This window comes from Polypterus senegalus, chromosome 1 (genome assembly GCF_016835505.1).
Source record: "Polypterus senegalus isolate Bchr_013 chromosome 1, ASM1683550v1, whole genome shotgun sequence".
NCBI classification, from domain to species: domain Eukaryota; kingdom Metazoa; phylum Chordata; class Cladistia; order Polypteriformes; family Polypteridae; genus Polypterus; species Polypterus senegalus.
In genome coordinates, this window is record NC_053154.1 from 92,891,659 (window position 1) to 92,912,807 (window position 21,149).

General features: G+C 37.4%; 1 protein-coding gene across 6 annotated transcripts in view; it reads left to right on the forward strand.

The window, feature by feature from the left end:
• Positions 1–21,149, forward strand: part of LOC120529571 (anoctamin-5-like) — a 128,648-nt gene that overhangs the window by 56,418 nt on the left and 51,081 nt on the right. For 3 of the 6 annotated variants that reach the window (XM_039753481.1, XM_039753489.1, XM_039753504.1), the window contains 3 exons: positions 6,921–6,968; positions 12,741–12,782; positions 18,454–18,567. In XM_039753481.1, coding sequence (XP_039609415.1) covers positions 6,921–6,968; positions 12,741–12,782; positions 18,454–18,567 — 204 coding nt within the window. The remainder of the gene's footprint in view (positions 1–6,920; positions 6,969–12,740; positions 12,783–18,453; positions 18,568–21,149) is intronic. The other 3 variants (XM_039753511.1, XM_039753521.1, XM_039753497.1) reach the window with 2 other exon arrangements.

Sequence of the window (21,149 nt, forward strand, 5' to 3'; positions counted from 1 at the left end):
TATTTGTACATTCAGGCTACTTCCTTCTCTTCCTCCAGAATAACATCGTAGTCCCTAATGCATTGTTTCTCCCTTTTTTTCTGATGTCCACACGTCATATAGAATGCCTTCCCTCTGAAGTGAAACTGAAAGGTCAGCTACAAAAGAAAATTAAAAGAAACAAGAAGGCAGTTTCAAACAGACAAATCCTGTTTACCAACAGTTGGCCATGATCGCCTGCACATATTCCATCTTCTTTGTTGATTAGCTTGATTAGGAATCAAGAGTTCACTTCATGTTTGCTCTATTGAGTTATGTACTAATGACTTCTGCAGCCATCTCTTTACTATCCCTTTTTTGACTTTGGATTGTGAGCTTCCCTGAAGTGAGAGAGGCTGTGATTTCTTTTCATCATGAGGAAGTTTGTGACACGTCAGTTCAGATAGGTAAGCAGGGCCTTGGCCACTTAAGGCTTCATAAGTTAAAAAGAGGATTTTGAAATCTGCCCTAAACTTAACCTGGAATAAGTGTCCCTACTATTAAGTGTAGGGACTTAAGAACTGGAGTTTTGTGTTCGTATTTTCTTGTGCTCATAATAATTTTTGCAGCAGCATTTTGAATTAACTGAAGCTCTATAAAGAATGATTTGAGCAGTGAACAGTGAATGCCACATTAAAGCAGCCAGTCCTACTAGGAATAAATGCATGAATTAATTTCTTAGTAAAAATGCCTGTTATGAAGCAATGTGCACTTGTTAGAGCTGCACGACCTCAAGTCTTGAAGTCTTTCTTAGTGTCAAACAGGTCTCATCATATATTCAGCAGCACTTATCTATTATTTTCATTTTGTCTCATTTTGCATAATTCATTTATTTTCATCTTTGTATTTTGAGTTCAGCTAAGTCTTGGCGGTTCACTTGATGCTTTAGGTTCAAGCAATGTTACCTGAAGGCAACTATAGACACAAAGCTGTGGAAAGCATTAATAATGCCAGTCTGGTACTCCTTCCCTAGATTGTTAGAACCTCTTAAAGCAGCAAATACGAGACACACATGCTTTCTACACACGACAGTGGCCTTTTTTTACACTGTATGCACGGATGACACAAAAGTAGTCAGTTCTCAGGTGTTTTAAGAACTTATGAAATTTGTCAGACTAGAGGATAATAGTCCATTAGCCTGTATTGTTTTGTGCAAAGCCTGGTTCAGTTTGTGTATGTTTCTGTCATTCTGTGAAGCAAATAAAGTTTTACAAGTAAAGTTTGATCAAGCAAAAAATCATTCATTCATTCATTTTCAAACACATTTTATTCAATTTATGATCAAAAAGGCCAGGGTCTCGTGGCATAGCATGAGCAAAAAACAGAAGCTAACAGGTCATCAGTCTGTTCCAGTCACACAGGAACCTGTTAAATGATTATTATTATTTGAATCCAGAACTCCAGAGCTCTGAGCTAAACCTACAACACTAAATACTATGCTATTATACTATCCACTTGCAAAAATACTGAAAAAGTTTGTGCTCTTTTAGTCAGGTTAAGACGATCACCTTGTGCTGCGCTCACAACTGAATTCCTCAGACTATGTGTGGGCTTAGACAGTTGCAAGCCTTTCTTGTATCTCATCACGTCAGTTTATAAAGACTTCAGAGTCTGGCAGAGCTTCTTATAGTTTAACTAGGCTGCTTCTGATTAACTCCAGCATGCTTTGTGTAAAGAAGAGTTTTAACAACTTCATCTTAAATAAAGTTTCAGTATGTGTCTTGCTATTTGTCTGGAAGAAGTCAGATTGAATTGATATCGTTGATGCAATGATGACTTTTTAAGTCTAAAGTAAGGTGCTAAATAAAGTAAGCTGCTAAGGTATGACATGTCCTATAGAGTTTAGGTAGATGTTACTCGTCTAAGTACCATATACAACATTAACATACATTATATAATGTAAAACCTGTTTAGGGTTGAGTGGTGCAGTGATAGTGCTGCTGCCTCCCAGTAAGGAGACCAAGTTTTGTGTCCCAGGTCCTCCCCACATGGCATTTGCATGTTACAATACAATACAATACAATACAATACAATACAATACAATACAGTTTATTTTTGTATAGCCCAAAATCACACAGGAAGTGCCGCAATGGGCTTTAACAGGCCCTGCCTTTTGACAGCCCCCCAGCCTTGACTCTCTGAGAAGACAAGGAAAAACTCCCAATAAAAACCTTGTAGGGAAAAATGGAAGAAACCTCGGGAAAGGCAGTTCAAAGAGAGACCCCTTTCCAGGTAGGTTGGGCGTGCAGTGGGTGTCAAAGGTAGGGGGTCAATACAATACAATACACAGAACAGAACAATTCCTCCCCTTGTCTGTGTAGGTTTCCTCTTGGTGCTCCTGTTTCCCCCCCACAGTACAAAGACATGCAGGTTAGATGGATTGGCATTTTCTAAACTGGCCCTAGTGCGTGGTGTGAATGTGGTACCCTGTCCAGTGTTTCTTCCTGCCTTTTGCCCTATGCTAGCTTGGACAGGCACCAGCAGACCCCCCTGTTCAGGGCTAAACGAGTTAGAAAATGATTGACTGTTTTGGGGTTATGGGGGTAGAGCAAAACAGCAGACAACCCTGTGCGGGGTGCTAGTCCATCAGAGGGTCCATTCATGCACATGTCCACACAAACAAGATCAAATTGGAGCTACCAGTTAACCTGATTTATACATGTTTGGGGACCCAATGGAAGATACACAAAGATAAGGCAAGATGTATGAACTTCACACAGGCAGAGAATGTCAAAGTTTTGGAACCAACAATTCATGATTCTTGCACTAACCACTGCACTACCATACTGCCTAACTGCAATATTTCAATTAATGTTAGAATTTACATTACTTAGAAGTGCTACGAAGTGCAAGCTTATTTTTAAACTAAATGTGATCTTCTCTCTGCCCTGCTTAATAGTTTTTTGGGCCCTAGGCCATGTTGCATGCTATAACCAGATTAATACAGTCAGACATACTGCCTTTCTAGCAGACACTGTGAATATTGTGTACAGTGGAGTGAAAAGTGTGACTAGACTGCTTATCTGAGAGATCACTTTAAAGAGGAACACATTTGTACATATCTAAACTGAAAGATAAAAAAGATTTCCACTCCCTTATTCTTTTGCCCTCAAGCACTAAAATCTTGAAAATATGTAGTGGTTTAGTTTAGAATGTGCTACCTCATCCTGACTGATTCTCTGACAAGCTGGTACTTCTGAAATTAAAAGCAGTAACATTTCTACCTATGAGTTGGCCACATGTTCTTTGACATTTTTGAAACCTTGCAACAGCAAGAGCCAAACAGGACTGATTGTCAAACTGTAGCTGTTTGCTTAAAGAAAGAATTGCTCTAATATATAAAATAGACCTCTTTATAAACATCAGCTTAAAGTAAATAAAGCAACTGAATTCATTTGGTCCCTGCAAACTATATATATATATATATATATATATATATATATATATAATAGAATGTATGTATGTGCCCAGTATATTTTTAAACTTTTTGACCAGTCCAAATATAAAAATGGGAATAGCTACAGATGAAGAAGAAGAAGAAGACTGTCTAGATAGGGGTCTCCAACTTGGGTCCTGGAGCGCTACTGCAGGTATTCATTCTAACCCTTTTCTTAATTAGCGAGCAGTTTTTGCTGTTAACTTAACTCTTTTGTCTTAATTTTAATTCTCTTACTATTTAAAACTCAGATCTTGTAATTACTTCCTTTTTCCTTAATTAGCAACCCAACAATATTGAGTTACAAAATGAGAAAATACATTGCTTACCTGTTTTCACAAGTATCACACTGAGACATAATGAAGGTTTGGGGCAGCCACCCGTGTATCATGCCCTGGCTGCAAAATGGTTTGAAAACAACAGTAGATCCTTACAGATCAGAGTCCACAATTGAACAGCCGGTATAGAGACAAGATGACTGCTTTAAAGTCCAGTGTAAGAAATTAAATCATCAGAAGCAGGGACCGGAAGTGACATCATCAGAGGCGGGCCTGAGATAAGTGATGTCATCAGAGGCAGGCCTGAGATAAGTGACGTCATCAGAGGCAGCCGTAACCCTGCGGAATTTCCTGAGAATGGTCTGCGAGGGATCGAGAAAGACAAATAGTGCACCCTGCCGCCCCTTGGTCAGATATGGAATAACTATGATTCAAGCCCTTTAGTTGTCTCCTACTCGCATGTGTCTGACACACCATACAATATCTGAAATAAACGTCTCAGTAATGTTGATCTGCTCTGATCCTCAAAATATTTTGACGAAGCTCTTACAAAAAAGAAAATCGACAGTTTTGGAAATGTCTGGTTTTGCAGAAAGACACCACCAATAAGTCATGGAATTAAATAACAGGCTTAAGAAACAACAAGAATTGGCTTCTAATTTAGAAACTGGTTGGAGTGAAATTAGTTGGAGTTTGAGGCCCCGTAGGTGCTTCTGTAGGTAGTTATCTGTTGGCAAACTTCACATCTTATTTCCAGTTTGGGTGGCATATAAGGAAAAAAATGAAGCAATTCGGAAAACTAAATCTTAAAAAAACAAGTCAAATAAAATAAAGGAAAAAAAGTTAATTATCAGCAAAAACAGGTTAGAATGAAAACCCGCAGCCACAGCAGCACTTCAAGACCCAACTTGGACTCTCTGGCTCTAGGCCCATATGGACAAGATAGGCGACCATGAAACCTGGACATCCCACCCCTCTCCCCTGATTTTACATCCCCTTAACACATGGAAAATGTTGAAAGGACTATTACTTTATTAACTGATTTCGGCCAAAATTGGTACTTGGAGGTTTACTGGGTTACAGATTATGATCATGAAATAGTTTTTTTGAAATTCAAGATGGCAAAACAAATATTTAGTAGCAAACCCTTTCCACATGAAAGACATTGGATACTATATCTGTGGTCATTACTTTTTCATTGAAATGGTTCTTGTGTCAAGTGTTTATCAAACTTCACCACTCCAGAAAAATGTCAAAAATGGTTTTAACTTGTCTGTCAGGGTCTCTTCCTTATGCAGCCTTCATTCAAAGTTTCCTTTCAGGACTGATTGTTAACATATGGATGTTGGTGTCATTCAGGTCATTAAAGTTAAAGTTAAGACTTTAACCCTTCCGGGCACTTCCTCCCACTTCACACCACACACCTCCATACCACTCGATGCAGGCTGAAAGCCTAGGGGCACTTTGTAAATTAAATATCACTGAATTCATTTGAATATGTTACAGTTTCATTTTCACATTTCCACAAATGCTGATGTTCTAGATATTAGAAACCCAGGAAACAATGGGTAGTTGAAGCCAGTTGCTTATAACCGCGAGTGTTCTAGCAGGGTGTCCCAGACTCTAGTAGTGGTCTTAAATTCTTGTAGTAAGATTCCTGGGTGCTATCAGGCTAGCTGTACAGTATAATCCTTTCAGCTACACCCCATAATCACAACCATCCCTAAAGAATGAAGCTGATTATAAATCAAAACAAGTAACAGAATGCGCTCAGTGTACCCAGCAGCGTAGTAAACACTCAGAAAGATGGTACAGCTGAAGGAGAAGGCTTAAAGGTTAGCAAGAAGTATCACAAACTAACTAACTCTATTGCTTTAATCTGAATTTACAGTACTTAGAAAGATAAGCAAAGTGCAAGAAAAGACCACTGATTTCATTTTGGTTGTAGTAATTGCACCATTGTCACACGTACAATGTAAAGTTTCAAGTTTAATTGAATGTCCAACCAGCATGCGGCACAACACAACTATCTGACACCGTGATAAACAGAAATGTATTAAAATGCAGTTTTATTAAACAGAAAGCACAAATCAGCTTGCATGATGCACTCTTTACTCCAGCTTTTAGCCCAGTTACCTAACACAATTTAAAAAAACAGTGATCCAGGGTTGGTTCTCACACATTGCAGCCAGGATACACTCCTGTCTGCCTGAGCTCTAACCAGATTTCAGAATATTACATGACTTGATATAATGTAAAGTTGTGGTTATTTTATTTGTACAACCTAAAGGAGTAAAGCAAATGTAGATTTTCAATTGTTCTATATTTGTTGTAAAGATGTGGGTCTGACGCTTATTTCTTATAGTTTTGACATCAACCAGTTTGTAGGAATTGGAAACAATGTCACTCAATAAATGTGTATTAATTTGATCACACGTGGTCTTTGACCTTATTTTAGATTCGATCTTCAACAGTGTGGTTGGGAGAAAGAGAACGCTATGTGGGGAGCTAATAATCTGTATGTGTTCGGTGAATTGCAGATTCTAAATTGGCTTTAGCGTGGGTATGTGTTTATGTGCCCTGGGATGTACTGGCACCCAGTTCCTAACTATTCCCAGCCTTGTAACCCAGTGCTTTTTAATAGACCTCAGATCACCACAACCCTGAACTGGTTTAAGTAAGTTTAAGCAGACTTGTATGTATTTTTCTGGCTTGTCAATTTTAAAAGTTTTGTTCTTTAAATATGAACTTTCTTTCTTCTTATTCCACCTTTTGGCTAAGTAAAGGTTTAGTTCTTGAATAGCTTTAAAAGTTTTTATTCCTCTCCAGTAAATATGATGTAAACAATTTTAATAGATTGGTAGCTTTGTTACGTTGACTAATGTCTGAGTTTGAAATCTGCACCAATTAATTCCTAATCATCCTCTACTTTCCCTACATTCTTGATTTGTGAATCTATCGTGTCTTATTCTGAAGATTCTAGACTTCTCATTCCAGTGGAAAGCTCTATAATAACATCAAGCAGAGTCACAGAAATGCAAGGGATGGAGATATGAGGCAAGGTGCTTCTGAGAAGATGGCCTTATCATTACATGCTTAACAACACATTCCATGCCTCCTTCTCCTCCTCCACCTGCTGCCTTTACTAACCTGCTTATCTCTCTCCCTTCCTCCATGCTCAATGGTAGATCTTAAGCAGCACTGAATCCTCCTGCCTCATCACCAATATGCAAGGGGTAAGCTGCAAAGCATCTCTGGGCCGGCCTGCATGATGGTATGCAGTGGTGATACAGTATGTCTGTCTTTCTCTGAGCCTTCTGTGGTATTCTGGAAAGGTAGTGCATGCTGGTAGAAAGGTGACTTCTAACAGTGAATGCTTGAGTGTGTGTTGTACTGGTAATCAAGTAGCAAGGATAGCCTGCACACTGGGAAATGCAAGTTATTCTATATAATACAGAGCTGGAAATTGTATTTGAGGTTAAGATTGGTGGTAAAAAGTTGCTTGGAGTCATGGCACAGCCTGCCTGGAAAGGTAGCCACATACTGGATAATCATCTGTCAGGCAGATCTTGTGTCCAAACATTAGGAAACTTGCTTACCCACACCTACTTTGCCACCAGGCTTGCAGTGATATGCCTGGTGTGAAGAAGCTCCTCTAAATTTAGCATACTCTGCCCAGTTTAAAACACTATTTTTTTAAAATATTAATTAAAATCTAGTATGACAATTTGTGGCTCCTTCTATATTCAGATCTATCATAATATCAAAACAGAAATAAATAAAATTATTGGGTTACTGTACAAATATGTGGAGCTTTCCAAGCATACCAGGACTCCTTAGTACAGTATAATCAATAGTAAAGTGAATTAAGTGGGAGAACATGCTTTTTTTTTTACTTAACATATCAATTGCTATTAGATTACCAGACCAGGCTTCATGATTAGTCCTTATAGTGCATGGAAGCATCTCGTCTACATCTTAACATTGCATTCTAATGAACCATGTGCTGCTTTTATCACACAAATGTAGATAAAAGCTGTTGCACCCATTGGTTTTGCATCAGGCCGCCCTGTAGCTGTAGTTGTCTTGTTTAGACTCATCTTCCAATTTGTTTGTGTGGTGTTCCACATTTGTCAACGTGGTTCTTTTAACACTGGAGTCTAGATTGTCTGTCATGTCTGTGTGTGCGTTGGTGTTTTTATGTGGGTGTGATTTTTACAGCAAAAGCCTGAATGTCAAGTATCTTTTAACCAAAATACTTGTGTTTTCACCCCAAAAAAATGTTTTTTGATTTCTCTGGATATCACCGCAAACTGGATTTTTGATCATATGGTGGGGGAGAGTTTGATTTAACTCAGCCTTAAAACCATTTGTTTACACTCCAGTGGATGTGAAATGGGTGCCTGTTCTGTCAATGATGACACATTTTTTTGCTTATATAGGTGAATAAAGATTTGGTCTTTTAGTATTTCAGACTTGTGCTATTTTTAACTTTGCTGGGGCTGCTTAAGACAGAACTTGTTAAATACTGAAAAAAAAATTCAAAGCTGTTAAAATATTAAAATGTGTTTTGTAACTATTACAACATAACACCATCAAAAATGAAGACATGCATTTCTTTTTTTTAATTGCTTCTCTATTACAGGTTTACAGTTTATTCCTGGATCAGAATCTTTCTATTATTCTTACCTGTTTATTACTGTAAGATGCCAGTACAGTGTAACAGTATGCAGTTTTAAATCACAGGACTGTGTTGTACATTCATACATTTGTTCATCCATTCATTTTGTCAGCTTCTTCAGTCCAGTACAGGATTTTACTTTATTTATCATGTTTTCATGCTAATGATTTTCAAAGAAGTTATTAATTGCTATTCTTTAGATTTAATTTACTTTGTTTTGTGCGTTTTTTGTATCTTTGCATTAAATGCACGAAGCACCCATAGCCATCATTATGTCTGTCTGTCTGTCTGTCTGCATGGAACAGCTTGGCTCCCAGAGTACTAATTTTGTTGAAATGTGCTACATTTTTGTTCAAGTTCAGATTTCATTGTCATACCTAAGATTAAGTGTGCTGCACAAATTCTTGAAATTTCAAAAACTCCCATTTCATAAAACATAGAAACATTGTGTTTGACCTCAATTACTGATTCATTTACTGTTTGAAATTTGACTTGAGGTGGATGATTTCAATGTGTGTATTTACCTTTCCATAGCCACTCCTGACAGCAAAACAAATCCTAGAGTAAGTTTTTGAAATGGCAGAATTGGATTTTAACTCTTATAGAGTACTTCTTTCATAAATTTTATGTTTAAGAAATATGAACTACAGTCAATACTAGCCTGTCCACAGTCAACAACTAATAATAATAATACATCAATCGGTGCAACTTTTACATCAGTTGACTTGGGATCTAAGCCTACAGTCAGCTCCCAGAAGCCTGATTCGGCTTGATTTGTAAGTATATGGCATTGTAAAGTGCTGTTTAAAACACGTGCGTTACAGTATGTACACACCTAATACATGTGATTACATTCTGTGTCTTATTTTTGTATATTAAAAAAACATGATATCTTTGTCTTTGATGAAGTAAATAAACAAAAAAAGATGTAAAATGCTCCAACTTTCCACACAGTTAATGTTAGTCCATGAACGTACATGAATGTTATGCCATGCCTATATTTTCTAACTTGTTTTCTTAGAGTGTACTCTGCTCAGAGGACAGGCGTGGGCGTCTACTCAGATTTATACATATAAAACATCCCTGTATCTTCTCTAACCATTTTGTTCAATACTCTACACACAGGTCTGCAAAATTAAATTTATATTTATATTTTTTTCACTGTGAGTAGTAGTGAACTTGAATAGTTTTTTAATCATTTCTACTTTATCCAAAACTTCATTGGTGGCCTGTCGTTTGTACACTTTTCCTGTGGTGTCTCCATAAATATCAGGCAGTAGTCCACCATCTTTCTGACATCCACAGCATTTCTGGTACCTTTTTTCCATGTCCTTGATATGCTGATGGAATCCCTCACCCTTCACTTCACTCACCGTTCCAAGATTTTTATGGTCAAATTCCAAAAAGTGAACATTGAGACTCATGTTGCAAGCTAATTCCTTAAATGTAACTAATATTTTTTTTCACAATTTCTTTATTGTTTCAAATGTTTTTTTGTTACCTAAAAACTTAAGACATTACTTCTTTGAATGATACCCAAGCCTCTCGTTCAAAGTTGTTCATCGCAGAATCAAATTCTGCATCAGAAATCAGTTTCCTAATATCGGGTCTGGAAAAAATTCCCTCTTTCAATTTAGCCTCAAACCAACCTGGAAACTTTCATTACCAACACATAAAACAGGCTCCATACTTTAATAAGACTTTGACAATCTGCTTCATTAAACCAAACTGTAGTGGATATAGCACCACCTTATCTGGATCCACCAAGATGTTTTTGGCACCAAGCTGTAGATTTTTGAGTTGGCCATTCCTCATGAACCAAATGTCAAATCTTGATTCTGCTGTCCCACTCACAGGGAAAATCTGGGAATTGTATATGACATGTCCGCTGATTTACTGGATGGTCTTCACACTCCTCTCATAACTAAAGCCATTTTATTCATTTTTTTTTTTTTTCTAAACCATTGAATAAATGGACTTCTTGATTTACAGCTTGGCTTTAGTTTCTCTCCATTATATCAATTGAAACAAATGGTGTAATCAATAAGAGAAGTCTATGAAATCCTCTACATGTCCTCCCTGATACATAATCTTTGAGACCACCTTAACCCAAACGCATATGCTCTCTTATAATATAAATATTCATGAATACAATTTTATGTGTGAGCATACATTCTTTTTATTTTCATCTTCATCTTTCTTTTACAGTGGCATCAACATCAGGAAAGCCTTTTTTTACCTTTCACTGTTCCAGCTCTTCTTCACTTCTTCACTAAAAACTATTTCAGTTTTCATCACGGTTAATTGTGCTTGCCCTTTCTATTGTCATGTAGAGCTCCTTTCTTGAACTTGTTGCTATCAAGGCTCTGTTTTGCAAGTCCATGAAATATACTCAGTAAGGTTAATAAAATTGACACAAGTCTATCTTTATATTTAGATGCATTGCCCAAAAATTTAATAAATCTGCATTGTAAAAACCAATACATCAATATAGTGAAGTAGACATGTTTGATGAATGGAATAATGGAAGCAGTTACCAGTCTGTTGTTTTGTAAGACACTTCCATGTTAATTCCATTATTGATACATTTCCATCTTAACTTTCACGTATACCGCATAAGATTATATTTTTGCAGATTAATCTATTTAGAGTCAGCATTAGTGTTGATCGACAACATTCACCACCTTGTTCACTGAATTTTTCCTTGAACATTTGCCAAATATTGGACAAACACATATTTCACAGCATCCAATGATGCTTTGCGAGGATACATGGCATCCCAGAGTTGTAACAGCCATGATGGAGGATGGTGTCACTACCTGATCTGTGCTACCTGCCTAATTTGCGTCACACATACACAGAACTTTCCATGCATACTCTTAGGTATACTCTACTTGACATTTTGTGAAGCAGCTCAATCTGCTTCATGCCTGTGTGGATTTACGACATTGGTACTCCAACCAAATTTGCACCCCAAATACTTTAAAAAGAATAAAACTCAAAGCATTTTCATTTGAAGGGTACATTAGCAGATCATAATGAAAATATCATGAAAATGATTTGACGTTCTGCATAGGATTATTGTATGTTGTGTCTTTACTCTTGGATTAAGCATATAACACTGATCCTTTGCTTCACTAGCTCTTTGGGTGTTAGTTAGTCATAGTGATAAGAGCTTGTGAAACAGAAAGAGTAATAAAGGGCTCAAGTATTGTGGACCTAAAGCATAATTTATTTTAGGAAGACACAGTGGCAGAGTTGTTAGCATTTCTTCCTCACAGCTCAGGTCACAGTTTTGGCCACAATAATTGGACCACCATTGACACTTCTCTAGTCCTCAGTTTCCTCTTCCCCATTCACTTTAGTCATTTTTACAGAGTTGGCCAAAATTCCCAGACATTTCCAAATTTTCACTGCTCGCTCATCACTAGTTAGCATGAATCCTTCACATTTAAGTTGAGTCATGATGAAACAAGTCTGTCCAACAAAATGACTGCTAGACCCAATAATGTAATGAAAGAGATGGTATATTGGGAGTGCCAAATCTGTGCATGCAAGTTGTATTTGAAATTCTTCATAAATACTCATTCTAATCTAACAGTGATGTGTTTATGTTCCTTCTAGTGAATTAAGTTCAGTCAAGTAACACACATGTCACTTATGTTTCTATAAATATGGCCAAGTTGAATTCGTGGCACCAATACACATGTCACAGCAATTACCAGCCAAGTAACAGTTTTCTACAAACCAATGGTGGTTTCAGTTATGTGCGATGCATAGAATCCCAAATGTAAGAATTATTAAAAAGTCATAATTCTAAAGAAGTGATATGTCATAGTTATTAAAATGACAAAGAATACAAAACAGAGCTTGAACACTACCAGGCCCCTATTAGCAACATCTTATTAATTAGGGTTAACTTGCCTTACCATTTTTTTGCTACAGTAGATACTCCTGTTTAATCCTTTACTCTTGAGCGCTTTATGCTGCCACTCCCAGTGAACTAAAGATATATACTGCAGTTTTACTTTTACTCCACAAAATTTCTTAGATTACATAAGATGGTATTTTTTGAAACTATCTTATCTGTCACATAATTTACACTTTGGAGATCATTTGTGATTTATTGACCAGTAAAGGAACTTTATACCACTGCTCAACTTCATTACTCATGAGGAGGACTTTTGAACTTCTTTGAAATCTTGCATTTTTTTGCAGTTTGTAGATATGGCATCTGTTTATCAGGTCAGTTTTGTCTGTGATCCAACGGACGTGGCGGTAGACGTTTCTTTCATGCGGTGCTCACTTTTCCTTGGTTGTTCCACAGATTCACAACAAGAGGGCGGTGTTCCTGAAACGTCGTGCAAGGGTACTGTATGGTAAATGGGGGTGTGTCTGGCAATGGCGTGGGAGGGGGTTATGGAGGGGCTTTGGAATGCTCTGACTCAGCTGCACATTGCCTTCTGATTGCTCAAACTGGGATTGTGCAGGAGAATTAAACCAATCATAGATGAAGCTTTACTAAAAATGTGAATGTTACAATATTTTTGTGGTATTTGCTTGAAATAAAAAGCAGTTATGAGAGGAGAAGAATTAAAGGAACAGTTATGGGAGGAGCAGAATTAAAGGAAAAGTTGCAGACACTCCATTTTAGTTAGTATCTACATCATGCAAGGTTTTTGGCTGACTCATTTAGTGTGACTTTAAAACATTCAAAATGCAGTAAAACTTCCTGTTTTGGAATAGTATCTTTATTTAGAGCAGCAGGTGAGAAAATGCAAATCATTGACATGGCAACATGTGGCTATTAGTTGCTGCGTAACAATAAAAGCCTGTCTGTGCTTATTATCATATTGCTGGAAACAACAGACATGCAGGCAATTGTTTTTGAAATTAAATGGACTCCTGCTTGCTTACCCAATTAAAGACTCTTCCTCAACCAAATATATATATATATATATATATATATATATTTTTATTATTGCTCTCTCAAATTAATCATCACTGCCACTGGAGCTGGGAAAGCTCAAAGAACTCTTTCAAATTGGTTTTAGGTTTAGATTTAGGTTAGGCAGCCCTTACCATTATGTGAAGAGTATTTAGCAATTGGGTTTAGGGCAGAGGGGAATGATTGTAGTGGGGTGGTGTGGGTAGTGTGTGTGGGGTCATTAGGCTCATTGACTTCATAGGTCATTCATGTCATGCTGTGTTAAATGAATAATGGCCCTTCCCCTGTGGTTGTGTTAAACAGCAGAATTGTAGTCAGCTGAAGAAAAAGACGCAGGATGATCCATACATGGCCTTCCAATGAAAGTTGAAAACAGACTATTAAAAATGGATTGCACTTAATGTGTGTGTGCAATATATACTCATGTGTATATGTATATATACTGTATATATACATACTGTACATACACACACGTGCACAAAGTAAATATGTAATTGCTGACCTACACATCTCCTAGCCTCCTCTCAAGTTATTTATGTCAAGCAAATCTCACAGCCCAGGCACGAGGAGAATGTACTATACTTTTTTGGCACCTCACAAAGCTAAATGTGGCCGTCCCACTGCCACAACTAGTTGTCAGTTCTGTAGTCACGTGTGCATTTAAGGTGCCAAGGTGGATGGTGTGGCTCTAGAGCAACGCACTGCAGTTCATACAGTGCTTTAATGCTAGCTGACTGAGCTACTTTGCTTTGCTGCTGTGGTTTCATTGCTTTGATTGCTCCTGTGTGGTTTCTTCTGTAATGCCTGCTTCTTGATCTCTTCAATGTATTCCTTAAAACATGAGTTAAATCTTTAAAGAGAGTATTACTTTCCATAACTTAAAGCAACCCTGATGTGGATTGCTGAGATGCTGCAACTGTGCACTGAGGGACTGCTGATTGATTTCTGTGGACGTTCAGCGGGCTTCAGACAGTGAAGTTGTTCACCATTTGACCATCCTGTATGACTGTGATCCTCGCCGATTTATTTCAGCTTTCAAATGGAGTAGGCTCATATGTTTTTGCTGAAGAGAATTTTTTATTTTTTATTTTATTGATTTTATTCAAATCTAACAACATTCCATACAAATAAATCAATTTCTACAAACATAAGATTGAAAACAAATCAACACCCACCCCTTTGCTGAGGACAAAGACAAAGTGTTGCTATGGCAACAGACCTCGTAGTCTTACTGTGTATGCGTCTAATACACTCCCCCTCCCCCCACCTGGCAGAATAACGCCATGTTTGATGGAAGAAGGAGTGCAGCATTTTGAGGACGTTTTACATCCACATATTTTGATCCGACAGATAAACATTTCATGTGTACATACGCTACAACTTATTCTTCAGCTGGTGTATTTGATGCCCAGTGTATTAAATTCCTCAGCTGTTTGTGACTAAAGCCTTCAATGACAGCTGTTGCCAACCCTTCTGGATGTAATGGTACACAAAGAAAAAGAAATGTCCACTAACAGCTGTCCCAATATCTCAATAGAGCGTAACAGGCAGTTGTGTGGATGGAGTCTCCATGGCCACGATTCACAGACTCAGAATTAGCCTAGTCGAGTGATAAATTAAGTACCCACACTTTTAATTCTATGTTTTCACCTACCGGTTTCTAACTAACAATCATCAAGTCCTCACCAAGCCCAAAAATCTAGCAAATCCAATATCGGGTGGCAAACAACACAGATTTTAATTTGTGATCATTTGTTCAGAAGAAAAGACATACAGAAGTCTTGTGTGAAAAAGAAAGTATTGCTACCATATGAATTAAGAAGGTAATTCAAGCCTGAAGTTCTCTTACTTTTTCACGTGACTGTATTTGTCAAGGGTTTTTTTGCATATTAGGATGTGGCTCAAGGCCTAAGTAATATAATCAGGAGTGGTTTTCCCTTGACTCTCTCGTATATTCAGATATGGAGATGGATATTTGAGGAGTAAATCACAAGACAATGATTATATTTTTATATTATTTACATTAAAGAACCATCAACAACAAACCAAGTCAAATTAGTAATACATTGAACAATTATTATAAAAGTAAAGTTGAATGAATCAGACTCTGCAGCTGCATGAATAAAATGTAAAGTACCATTTCTGGTTAACGGAAATAGACGAAAAGTTGATAGAAAGCTACGTTTTGTACCTAATACTTGTATGCAAAATTTAGTTGACCTAAGTGAAAGCATATTCAAGTTCAAGTCACACACAGACAGATAGACACACATACATAATTCCAAAAATGGTATTTTCAGACTCAGGGAAGTCTAAAATGTCCAGAATTTCTTCAAAATCTCGAAATGGAATTTTTGGAAGATTCCAATACGTTTCCTATACTTCGTATACAAGAGTCAGGGAGGTCTAAAACATTGAGATTCATCAAAATCTCGACATTGAATCTTTGGACGATTACAATACTTTCCCAATACTTCGTATACGAGAAAGTAAAGATAAGGAAATTAGTTACAAAAAAAAAGTAAAAAATATGTAAGCCTGATCATGTTTAGAGGGATACACTTCGACAGTATGCAATTTTAAGCAATCACTTGTGCCAATAGCTAAAAATAACAGATGGGGCTTGACCCATAAGGCAGCGTCCATTTAGAAGTTACAGTATCGATAAGCCCATTATTTATCCTGAGAACCTGAGCTGGCCAATAAAGTGCAATAGTAGCCCACAATATCTATGACGTCAGTCACTTAACTCCTCAACAACAAAAAACACCCTCAATGTCCGTCATGAAGTGTCCATTGCATTCCCGGCTACACTATAGTTAAGATTAGGGTTGTGTGAGGGTTATCTGATTCACAGGGTATTTCGTGACTGACGTCGTAGGTGTTACAGTACGTGACCACTGTAATAGGTATTGATGGCTCTAGTCCTGACCTTGGTGGGGCCTTTAATTAGCCTGATGTATCTGTGGTTTGTTAATTAATTGAATAACCCAACGTGTTGTTCACTTTGCCCACAAATTCCTTATAGCATCTAAGTGATATAAATATGAACATTGTAATTTTAGTTTTGGAGCCTTGCTGCTGCTAGGTTTGACATGAAGTCTCAAAAAGTGAATGCTGCTGCTGAAATTAGCCCTCTTTGACTAGTCATGTACTTTAATGTGTCCTGGTTTGCACAAAATATAGCACTGCTGCCTCAAATTGATTGAATTCTACTTTGATTCCTACCTTGGACACTTTCTCATCCTTCAGAGAGTTTTTTGAAGCACAATTCAAACATTAGGCTATGGTTAAAAAGTACATTAAAATGTTTATAGCCCATAGTCATCAAGCTTCCTGATATTCAGATCTGGAAAACTGGAAAGACAGGGTGTGTGCAATGAATTTTCATCATAGTCAAATTAATTAAAAGTGAGATGGCACTGTGGAGAAGAGGTTAACAATTTCACCCTTACAGCTTAAAACGACTGAGTGTCAATCTCGGCCCAGTCGCCATTACAGTGGAATTTTCACATTTTCCCTATGTCTGCGGTTGTTCTACTTTTTCTTCTATATCCCAGACATTTGTGGACTAGGGTGATTTTATGGGTGAAATTGACACAGTCGGTGTAAATGTGTGTGTAAAAGTGAGTGAGTGAGTGCAGTGGTGGTTTGAGTCTCATCTTGGTCACTTTGTGTTAAATGTATAAAACTTCTCATTGATTTTATTTAAGTTTTCTCCAGTTTCCTCTTTTAACCCAAAGTGATGGATGGCACTAACTGGGTATGGGTTTGTGTGAAAGTGTGTTCTATCATGGACTGGCATCCATTTGTGTAATAAACTCAATGACTTTAGAAGGTGGATAAGATGGGTGTTAAAAAAGATAAACATATAAAAAAAATGGTGTTCATTTTCCAAAGCATGGTGACTTGGTCAGTCTATAATCTGAAACTGCAGCTTGTTAATACTTACTGTATATCAAAGTTATTCTAGAAATACGAACTTTATTTTTGATGTTTGCAAAGTATTTTGACTTGGGCTATATAAATCTATTGGCTCAGCATGAGCTATGTTGTCATTTGTTTTTCTTATATTAAAAATGAATACAGTACATCTTAGAAATATTATAAATTGTAGATTAAAATGCTACCAAAAAAAGCTCATCGTTTGACTTTTTGTACACTTCCTGCTTTGAAAGCCATTGTCACTTGGGGCTTTTGTGTGGTTTTTTGATGATACAGCCATATTCACAAGAGTGGCAAGCTAGGTTCGCTTGGCTGGTGAAGCCCCAAGACAGGAAGTGGCTGAGTCTCACTTGTTAGCACTGCAGCCCCCTTGTTCACTTTATAACACTGCTTTTCATTTTACAGGTCATTCAGTGACCTGGGACACTTGTGGCCTCTGAATGATTGATTGATCGATTGATTGATTGATAGGCATTTGTGACTTTCTGTACTTTCTCATTCGGAACCCAAATATTCGATTTCAATTGCCAATTTAACATTCAGTCCTGTGTTTTCATGATTACTTTACCACAAAGTGGTGGGAAGTTTTGCCTTGTATCAGCAGCATGCTTTTCCAGTAAGTGTATACAGTATGTATCTTCACATGTGAATCAAAGTAGACTATCTATCTATCTATCTATCTATCTATCTATCTATCTATCTATCTATCTATCTATCTATCTATCTATCTATCTATCTATCTATCTATCTATCTATCTATCTATCTAGTATGGTTTAGTCTGCCATGAATGTGTGAGGTGCTGTGGTGTTTGGGGTGGACTATAGCAGGGTGAAATAAGCCCATATCTTATAGTGTCTTTCCTACCTCCTCTTATTATTTTCTTCTCTTTACACCCACTGTTTTCGTTTTGTCATTTTTCTCTTATCAAATTACTAACCACTCTTTCCTCCTATTTGTTTCTTTAGTATCTAACCTCAGGCTTCACCCCACTCTCCTGTCTTTCCACTTCTTACTGTCATCTCTTTGGTTTTCCTTAGAACCCCAGCCTCACTTGTCCAATTCAAAATGCCTTTCTCTGCCCTCCCCTATATTTTCATATGCTACATTTAAATGCTAACCTTCCTCTCCTTTCCCCCCCTTGAGCAGATTGACAAGCAACACCAAAGCAAAGATTCTGTTTTCTTCAGGGATGGCATACGAAGGATTGACTGTGTCCTGTCCTATATTGATGATACAACCAAAGAAGGAGAAAAGAAAATGGTAAGAATTCATTGCATCGTTGCCTCTTTAATTTATGATCTTCTAAAAATATGTAAAAGGACCTAATAGGTCCACTACTCAGTCTGTCTTTGAGAAGTGTAATAGACATATATTAGCAATTTGTGTGGAATTCATGGAGTTAAATAGAAAACAAGATGCCCAGCAGCAATATCCAGTTTTGGTGTTGGTTTTTCTGCGATAGTAGGCATTTTCCTTCATGGTCTGCCATTCTGGTCCTCAGTATTGTTATCATCACAGCCACAATGAAGGATTGGCTAGAAGCCAGTTTGAATAACAAATCTTTTTTAATTGCATTTGAACATTGCTTTGAAAAAAAGAGGGTAAACTATTGAAGCCTCGTCAGACATTCATCAGGTGTACAGGGTTGAAAAACTCAAATTCCTTCTTAACACTAGAAGCCCTGAAACCTACGAAAAAACTCATAATCCCGGCACACCTTAAATTTCTTCGCACCTCGTCATCGGTTCCTTTGTTTTCCAAATGTGTCAAGCAGCACAGGCTGCTAATAGCCTACTTTCCCATAACCCCAGTGACAGAAGATTCTCAGAGCTCAAGTGTGTTTATCTGGGTGTGAGGGTAAATAATATATCGTCATTTGGACTACATACATTTCATGTGTGTTCCATGTCTACAACGATCTACAGTCATAGTCAAAAGTTTTGAGAATGACATAAGTATTGGTTTTCACAAATTCTGCTACTTCAGTGTTTTTAGCTATGAGTAAAGAATGGTACCAAAACATCCTCTGAGAGCAAATTCTCCCAACAATCCAAAAACAGTTTGATGACGAACAATGCCTTTTCCAGCATGATGAAGCACCGTGCCATAAGGCAAAAGGGATAACTAAGTGGCTCAGGGAACAAAACATCAAAATTTTGGGTCAATGGCTAATTCTAATTCTGGACCAAGTGTAGATGTTTGTGGAAACAGGTGATCATTTTCTGGTGTTACTCTTGGAGGCAGAGTGGCATGTTGAACCGGAAGGTCTAAATCATTCACCCTACAATCTATTCATACATTTCAGGTCCATGCACACATTCATGCCCTGACAAACCATGACAATATGTGTAGATTCTAAAAGGTTTAATGAGGCTCATTCTTCATTGTAGATCTATCCTTTTCTTGGAACTAAAATGCTCATTGCTTTTGTTCATTTAAATCTAGTCCTTGCTGCCATTTCCATTGGTTTTCTTTTTTTTCCCTTTTCACGTCTAACATGGACTCCAGCTGGAACAGTTGGCCAGTCTGTCTTTATTTTGGATGTTTACAATCTTCTTTTTCCTATCACACCTCAGTGTTTTCTTGCTCAGAGGAAGGTGTGAACTTTGTTTTCACGCTACTGCTGGAAATATTGTAATGCACCGAGAGAATGGATGGCATATAAGCCTCTGTGTTACATAAACCAGCGTTTCTCAACCTTTAAGTATTTGTGACCTGAGTTTTCATAACAGTTTTAATCGCGCCCCCTAACGTTTTTTTGAAAGGAGCCCAGTAATACCAATTTGTTCTTTTTTAATTAATGATATATCATAGATGCATATTTTATTATACCTCCTTAACTTTTATCGACATTTATCTAACTCTATGTTTATTGTTCTAGTATCAGAGTGTAGTTTAAGTTCATTTGTTTTGGTTTCAACAGATGTTTTTTCATTTTTTTGATTCTTGTTTTCTTTTTTTCACATCTTTGCGCCCCCCTAGGGGGCCCGCCCCACAGGTTGAGAACCACTGACATAAACTAATCTTGAGAAAGGAACCCAAAATAAAGAAAAATAACTTGAGGATAGTTTTAATGCTGTAAGAATAATGTTACAGAAAGTGAAATAACTCAGAAGTAATTACAAAGATGGATTTTATGGAACAGTGTTGAGGGTGCGTAGCACAGTTGTTAGTGCCTTGCAGGTCTTGAGTCCTGGGTTTAAGCCCTGGCTTTGCCACTCTCTTTGTAAAGCTTGCCTGTTTCCCTGTGTTTGTTTTAAGTTTTCTTGAGGTTCTAAGACATGTTTGTTAGGCCTCCTTGACTGAGTGTGAGTTGTGTGCATGTCTATGTGTGTGAGTGGCAGTTTGTCTGTGATTGGTTAAGGCATTGTTCCCAGTCCTGCTTGGTTGGGCTCTGGCTCTGTGTGACCCTGAATTGGATTATGCAGATTCAATAATGGATGACTATTGAATATCCATCCATCCATTCATTATCCAACCCGCTTTATCCTAACTACAGGGTCACGGGGGTCTGCTGGAGCCATTTCAGATAAAATACACAGAAAGGCGTTAAAATGTTGGGTTTTTTTTACCGAGCACAGTCTTCTATTTTTGAATGTGACTGTAAATAGTAATTTAGGTGGAGAAATTCTTTTCACATCTGGAATAAAAATGTGTCTGACAATTTTGACAAGAACAGGCCATTCAGCCCAACATTGCTCATCAATCCCTGTTCACCTAACTTATGTAAAAGTGTCATGCAGTCAAGCTTTGAAGATAGATGTCCAGGACACACGTATAAAAGCACTACGAATTTTTTATGTTTTTTTTCAATAAAGTGTACAAAGCACCACACACTCCAC